Source organism: Cetorhinus maximus, chromosome 38 (assembly GCF_964194155.1).
Source record: "Cetorhinus maximus chromosome 38, sCetMax3.hap1.1, whole genome shotgun sequence".
Taxonomy (NCBI): Eukaryota; Metazoa; Chordata; class Chondrichthyes; order Lamniformes; family Cetorhinidae; genus Cetorhinus; species Cetorhinus maximus.
The window spans coordinates 1611256-1618503 of record NC_135916.1 but is presented as its reverse complement, the minus strand read 5'-3'; the positions used below and the strand labels follow the sequence as shown (position 1 = coordinate 1618503).

At 47.7% G+C, this 7248-nt stretch overlaps 3 protein-coding genes across 3 annotated transcripts; 1 reads left to right on the top strand and 2 right to left on the bottom strand.

The window, feature by feature from the left end:
- The first annotated feature begins 518 nt into the window (after nucleotides 1-518).
- LOC144672452 (histone H2AX-like) lies at nucleotides 519-911 on the top strand. The gene has a single exon (XM_078534295.1). It carries the CDS (start codon nucleotides 519-521, stop codon nucleotides 909-911), a length of 393 nt encoding a protein of 130 aa, XP_078390421.1.
- A 727-nt stretch (nucleotides 912-1638) lies between these two features.
- Nucleotides 1639-1950, bottom strand: LOC144672479 (histone H4). Its single transcript, XM_078534322.1, has one exon. It carries the CDS (start codon nucleotides 1948-1950, stop codon nucleotides 1639-1641), a length of 312 nt encoding a protein of 103 aa, XP_078390448.1.
- An 866-nt stretch (nucleotides 1951-2816) lies between these two features.
- LOC144672431 (histone H1-like) lies at nucleotides 2817-3488 on the bottom strand. The gene has a single exon (XM_078534275.1). It carries the CDS (start codon nucleotides 3486-3488, stop codon nucleotides 2817-2819), a length of 672 nt encoding a protein of 223 aa, XP_078390401.1.
- Nucleotides 3489-7248: the final 3760 nt, after the last annotated feature.

Sequence of the window (7248 nt, the reverse complement as noted above, 5' to 3'; positions counted from 1 at the left end):
GAAACGCTGTGTTTATATAAAACTACATCTCGCTTTCCCTCTCCGGCTCTGAGGTCACTTGCTCTCGATGTGAGGTTGTGGGCGGCTCTTAGAAGAGCCTTTGGGTTTTGTTATAGAGTCGGGTCGATTTGTTCAGCCGCCGAATCCATAGAGAGTGCGGCCCTGGCGTTTCAGAGCGTACACCACATCCATTTGTAAAGGAATTGTCCTTTGTTTAGCTAAGACGATTTCTGTGCGATATTTCCTTGGATTAATTTTTTGGCGGACTTTTCCAGTTTGAAATATATAATCGTTTGTTTAACTGATGATTTGGCGCCCTTAACTTCCGACTTCATACGTTGCTTGCCCGCATTGGTGAGTCAGGCAGAAATCTGATTGGTAACATGAAGAATATTATGAGCTATAATATAATTGACCAATCAGCTCTGAGCGCACCACCATTCCTCCTGAGGGTATAAGAGAACTGAAAGAAGGCGGATATCAGCATTCTCTGTGAAAGTGCTTGTGAGATTGTTACAATGTCTGGAAGAGGAAAGACCGGTGGGAAAGCTCGGTCCAAGGCCAGGTCTCGCTCCTCCCGGGCCGGACTGCAGTTCCCGGTGGGCCGCGTTCACAGGCTGCTGAGGAAGGGGAACTACGCTGAGCGTGTGGGTGCCGGAGCCCCGGTCTATCTGGCCGCCGTGCTCGAGTACCTGACGGCTGAAATCCTCGAGCTGGCCGGCAACGCGGCCCGGGACAACAAGAAGACCCGCATCATCCCCAGGCACCTGCAGCTGGCCGTCCGAAACGACGAGGAGCTCAACAAGCTGCTGGGAGGGGTGACCATCGCTCAGGGCGGGGTGCTGCCTAATATCCAGGCCGTGCTGCTGCCCAAGAAAAGCGGCGCCTCTGCAGCCACCAAGACCAAGTGAAGCGACTATTCTTTAAACTGAGAACCCAAAGGCTCTTTTCAGAGCCACTCACTTGATCAGTGAAAGGGGCGACCTGTTGTCTATCCGTATGTGCGATAACATCCCTATCGATTCGGAATGACTTTATATTTCTAATGCGATCTGTGAAAGCGCTGGTTACAACGAGACGCTGGTGCTGTTGCCTTTTCCAGACATGAGGAGTCTGTGCTGCATCTATATATGACCAATTGCCAATGTTCAGGGAAATGTTCTTTGAATAATTAACTCATCCCATTTCCAACTAAATGATGTAAAATTACAAACAAATATAAACGGAATCACCTCATAACCCCAAATGCAGCAGAGGGAGGGAACCGGGTAATCAAAAGGAAAGAAAATAAATTGTAGCTTTGAGGGTTTTAGGTGCTGGAGTTTTTAACAAGAGATCGCAGCTCTTTCTCTGACCGACTTGGTGGCTCTTAAAAGAGCCTTTGTGGTTCTCGGGGTAATTTTGGAATCTGTCGTGTTCCTCAGCTGGGAAGCGAAATCCTGAAAACCGAACTAAATTATTCCATGAAACTTGTTTGACTGACGATTATATTGTGAATGGAAAATTCACTGATGGCAAAGCTGTGTATTCATAGAACTAGATTCCCTCTACCGATCTGAGGTCAATGCTCTCAATGTGAGGTTGTGGGCGGCTCTTAGAAGAGCCTTTGGGTTTTGTTACAGAGTCAGGTCGATTTGTTCAGCCGCCGAATCCATAGAGAGTGCGGCCCTGGCGTTTCAGAGCATACACCACATCCATGGCGGTGACCGTCTTCCGCTTGGCGTGCTCGGTGTAGGTGACAGCATCCCTGATCACATTCTCCAGGAAAACCTTCAGCACCCCGCGGGTCTCCTCGTAGATCAGGCCCGAAATGCGCTTGACACCGCCACGGCGAGCCAGGCGGCGGATGGCTGGTTTGGTGATGCCCTGGATGTTATCACGAAGCACTTTGCGGTGCCGCTTTGCTCCGCCTTTCCCCAGTCCTTTGCCTCCTTTCCCTCTGCCAGACATGATGCTTCTTCAGTCAAATCACTGCTGAATGAGTGGGGAGCTGCTTCACGTTCCGCTTTTATACAACCCGCCCCGACCTGACTGAGGAAGGGAGAGAGAGAGAGAGAGAGGCGGGGCGGGAGAGACTGAGTGACAGACAGAACAACGTCTTTGGTAAACCAGCTCCTCCTCCTGCCTGCCTGAAACAGAATTGTATTTTGTCCAATTCTAAAGGGAAGTGAACAGACGCTTTGAACAGAACTTACACACTTGAATATCATGAAGCAGCTAATTAGCAACTCGAATCTATTAAACATCGTCTTGTCCGTCTCATTTCCGCCTCAATAATAAACTTTCCATACGAGTCAATTTCTGCTTCGATTTCAACCCCAGCTCCAATTTTATCCCCACCTACATCTCCCCTCCCAGGGTGATTGGAAATTTAGCCAACATCTCCCAACCGAATGAGAGGAAATAATGAGTTTGGGTGTCAGCTGTGAGGAGTTTCCTTTACACCTGGTTTCTCTATTGCAGACTCCCACCCTGAATATTTGAATATAGAAAGGAAGATAAACATTAACTGCTCTCGGACACACCCCGGATACTAATCGGAAAGGTTATCGATGTGTGTTATTGCAGGAATGAGTGTCGGAGTTGGGGGAGGGAGTGGAAGTGCGGGTGAAGCGCATTTCAGTCAGTCAGCGGGAATACTGGATTTACTGGAAAATAAAACATTTCCACCTGAAATCAGCTCCCAGCGCGGAGACAGGGATCAAATGATCAGGGGATCAGCTCTTTCATGTGAAATGTGGGTGGCTCTGAAAAGAGCCTTTGGGTTCAGAGGTTTACAATTTGCTCGGGATCTTTCCCTTCTTTGCTGTCTTTGCTTATCTCCCTTTGGGCTTGGCCCTCCCTATCGCCAATTTTTTGACGCCCGTCACCTTCTTGGCCGGAGACTTTTTCTTGGGGGCTGCTTTCTTCACCGGCTTTTTGGGAGTTGCCGCCTTCTTGGCTGTTTTCTTGGCCGCTGCTTTCTTCGCTGGGGATTTCTTGGCCGTTGCTTTCTTGGCCGGGGATTTCTTGGCCGGGGATTTCTTGGCCGCTGCTTTCTTGACTGGAGTTTTCTTGGCCGCTGCTTTCTTTGCTGTCACCTTCTTGGCTGCCGCTTTCTTCACTGGAGATTTCTTGCCAGCTGCTGCCTTCGCCTTCTTTCCCACTTTCCCCGGGGTTGTGTTCTTAGGGACTTTGAAGGAGCCCGAGGCGCCCGTGCCCTTGACCTGAACCAGCAAGCCATTCTTCACATTCCTCTTGATGCTTTGCTTGATCTGGGAGCCCAGTTTCTCCACATCCACCCCATTGCCGCGCAGCGCCTTCTTGATCGCGGGCAGCGACATCCCCTTGCGATCGCTGCAATCCGCCACAACCTTGAGGATCTGCTCGCCCAGCTTGGGACCGGCTGCACTGCTCCGGGGAGCCGCCTTCTTCTTCTTCTTGGGAGTCTTGACCTGGGCGGCGGGAGCGGCTGGAGGAGCCGTTTCGGCGGCTGCAGTATCGGTCATGTTCCGGGACTCTGCACAAAAGTGTCTCTGTCAATCTGAACGGCCTCTGAAATGAAGCCGCTGGTGGCGGCACTGAGCAACTTAAAGGCAGCGAGCGGACGGGGCGGAGACAGGCTGCTGTCAGCTCCAGGCTGCTGCTGCCTCTCTGTGTTTTTCTCTCCTCACAAACTCCCCAATTCCATGGAAATTCCGGCTCTCCAGTGTCCCAGACTAAATCCTTCTTATCTCTAACATTGTAATGTTTGCTGTCGAAAAGATGTCACGCGAATTTAAGACTCCAGTTTCGATTTAAACCTGATTTACTGCGGCTCCTTCGCTCTATCGCTGACATGTCCTCTTGTTTTGGACTGAAATCTAGAAAACAACACAGAAATGATCTTGAAATCTCACTTCGGGGTTAAGCTGGGGAACAGGGGGAATTTTTGAATGGGAAATATTTTTATTTTACGCAAGCGGCACTCGGAAACCTCATGATCAGAACGGACACACAAACACAGTTTCGTTCCTCTGACTCGCCCGCCCACTTCCAACGCTCCCTTACACAATGTTCACATCTGCACCTTCACAGGCTGAAACTAGTATCAAATGTAAGGGTCTCAGGAGAGAATTGCCCCTCTTTTCGAACTTTGCTTGTCTTTCTATTAATTTGCTGCATATTGTAAATTCAGAAAAAACATCTAACACTCTGAGACATGGGAGCCGCAGACTGTCTGATTCGCAGATTCCGTGGAGGAACCAATCATATGTGATTTCAGGCTATTATCTGAATAGCCCACATCAAGATGTTTATTCCAGGGGACAATATAAATTATCTGTTCCCGGTCCCTCCAGAACTCCCTGTTTATGTTGCTCCACCTGAACTGACAGGTCACAATTTCACAGTTTGCAATGTACCCCTACCTCAACAACCAAAGCGGGCCAGTTATATGTTAACGCGCATTCGCGGGTAGTCACGTTCCCGGCAGTAACAGAGATTTTCAAAACATACTTCGATTTTTTATTAGAGATAATCAAATGAAATGTCAGAACTGAATTTCTGAGAGAGGATGAACACTAACGGTGTCACGCATATCAATGGAGGATGGATCACAGCATCAGTAACATTCACAGCACCAGAAGTAGAGAGATGGGGGGCGAAAGGGAGCAAGAGAGAAAGGACGAGAGGGAGCAATAGTGAGTGAAAGAGAGATAGAGATTGGGATAGAGAGGCAGAGAGAGAGAGAGGCACACACACAGATAGGCTAGTGCTACTGGGAGGGGTTTATATAATTCGGGAGGTGGTGGGGACACAGAATGTTAGAAGAATAGGGACACATCATAATCCAGTAAAACAATCAAGACAGAGGAAGTACAGCTGCAATAATCTTCAATGAAGTAAGGCAAGGTTGGATGGCCTCAACTTTAGTGCCAGGCGTATTGAAGGTAAAACGGATAAGTTAAGGGTGAGGATTGCCACGAGGAATTGTGATATAGAAGCCATCATTGGTTGAGGGAAAGGCAGGATTGGCAGCACAACATTCCGGTCTATAGAATCTTCAGGCTAAACAGCGGACGGGGTAAAAGAGGAGGAGGAAACAAAACCAAAAAATGCAGGAAAACCTCAAGGGGGTGGAGCGGGGAGAGACATTCTTCCTCTGCACAGATGTAGTCAGATCTGCTGAGTTTTTCCAGCATTTTATGTTTTTTTTGTGACATAGATTCACTGGGCGGATTGATTTCCTAAACCGGTGAATGAACAGCAAAGATGCTGCAGGGAGCGATATCAGTTTGAGCTTCATACAGGAATCGTCCACCTGCCTGAAACTCTGCCCGTTCCACACAGACCCATTGTGATGCTCAAGCTGGAGAGCATTTTCTGAGGGGAGGAGCAAATGACGTTTGTTCGGTGACGTTTAATTCAGAAAAACGCATGCGCATTCCTGTTTTCATTCAGCTCCTCAGACATGGCTAGAAGAGCGCATGCGCGACCCTGATCCCAGACTCCGCCCTTGAAGCTTTTCACTCAGTGAGCGGGAGACCTTTGTTTCAAACAGATAGAAAAGGAAATATTAGGGCCCGGATAAGCGAGTAAACAGCGTTCTGATTCCAGCAGGGCCCCGGTTTGTCAGTGTGGACACAGAAATCATCATTGACTCGGGGTAAGTTCAGGGGGAACCGGGGGCTGTTTGTAAGAGGCGGAGCGGAGCGGGAACGTGTTCCGGAACTTGGAGTGAGCGGGTGGTCGGGGAGAGGCCTTTCTGGGGCTGTGTGTGGCCCTGCTGAGGGAGACAGAACCTGAGCAAGCTGCAATTGAAAACTATTGGGATATCCTCCCCTCAATCCTGTAATGCATATTCCAAGTATAGCTGCTGATTCATGCAACTTGTCGGGATTTGGACAGTGAACAGTGGAAACAGGCGCACCGTGAGGATGGGGAACAATCAATTAAATATCACCCATCGCAGGCACCAGCTTTTCAAGTGATAAATGTTAAAGAAACATTGTCGCAGCGGCTGTTAGTTTCAGTTGACGGCTCTTACAGTGGGAGCTGGAGATTGAAACCTGACCTGCATCAATGTCTCTGTCCCCGCGGGTAGTGACATCCTTGGAGGAGGACAGGCCAGGATTGTTTCTGAATGTTTCTCAATTGTTTGAAAAGTAACGAAGCAGATTGCTGAAGTGGAATCAGGGACTGTACTTTATAATTGTTCTTGATGATTTGTCGAGCATTATAAAAATTGATTATCAGTTGACAGGTTACGTTGATCTATTTTCTTTCAAAACCTCAGCTGATCTTGACTTACAAGAGATATGTTTCTTCCTCTAGGCAAATATATGAAGGGATCGTTTTCAAGCTGTTGATTTCCCAACCAAAATAAAAGTGCAGCCATCTCATTCTTACTGACAGCAGGTATGATATTATTCACAGAGTGCACAGATACAGACAGAACATCATTTCCACCATCACCACGAACAGAAATAGTCAGAGTCAAGTTGAAGTCATACCAGATACATATGCTCAATCCAATAGTCAAACACTCAGAGGGGGGGCGGAGGTGGCGAGATGGTTGGAATAATCTCAATACACTCCTACTTAGAACCTCTGAATGGCAGGTCCACCAATTTCAGTCCAAACTCACAACCAATATCAGATTGAAGCTCACTGCATGCATGTCACAAGAGTGGAACATTGGCTACAATTTTAATATCAGGTAATAAAGCTGATTGAAATTCACTGAATTAATCCTTGAATGTACCCAGCATTCATGAAGCAGCACAATAGATTCAACACCAAATATCTCACACAGAATCATACTTTTATTTTATTCATTCTTGAGTTGTTTGCTTCGCTGGCTGTGCCATCATTTAGTTGCCCTTGAGAAGGTGGTTTGTGAGCTGCTTTCTTGAGCCACTGCAGTCCCTGTGGTGTGATACACCCACAGTGCTGAGAGCAAGGGAGTTCCTAGTTTTTGACCCAGCAATGACAACATATTTCCATGTCAGAATGGTGAGGCACCTGGAGGAGAACTTCCAGGTTTTGGTGTTTTCATCGATCTGCTGCCCTTGTCCCTCAGGGTTGACAGGGCTGAGATTGCCATTGTCAATGATCTCTTTGTAGCTGCTTGTTTCAACTGAGTGGCTAGCTAGGTCATTTACGTGTGGGTGTAGAGTCACATGTACATGGACGACAAACTTCATTCTCTAAAGGATATTAGTTAACCAGAAGGGTTTTTACCTCAATCAACAATGGTTTCATGGTGATCATTAATTCAATTCATAT

Excerpts from the sequence above, each read along its gene's own strand:
- LOC144672452 (XM_078534295.1), top strand. The coding sequence starts at position 519 with ATGTCTGGAAGAGGAAAGACCGGTGGGAAAGCTCGGTCCAAGGCCAGG.
- LOC144672479 (XM_078534322.1), bottom strand. The coding sequence starts at position 1,950 with ATGTCTGGCAGAGGGAAAGGAGGCAAAGGACTGGGGAAAGGCGGAGCA.
- LOC144672431 (XM_078534275.1), bottom strand. The coding sequence starts at position 3,488 with ATGACCGATACTGCAGCCGCCGAAACGGCTCCTCCAGCCGCTCCCGCC.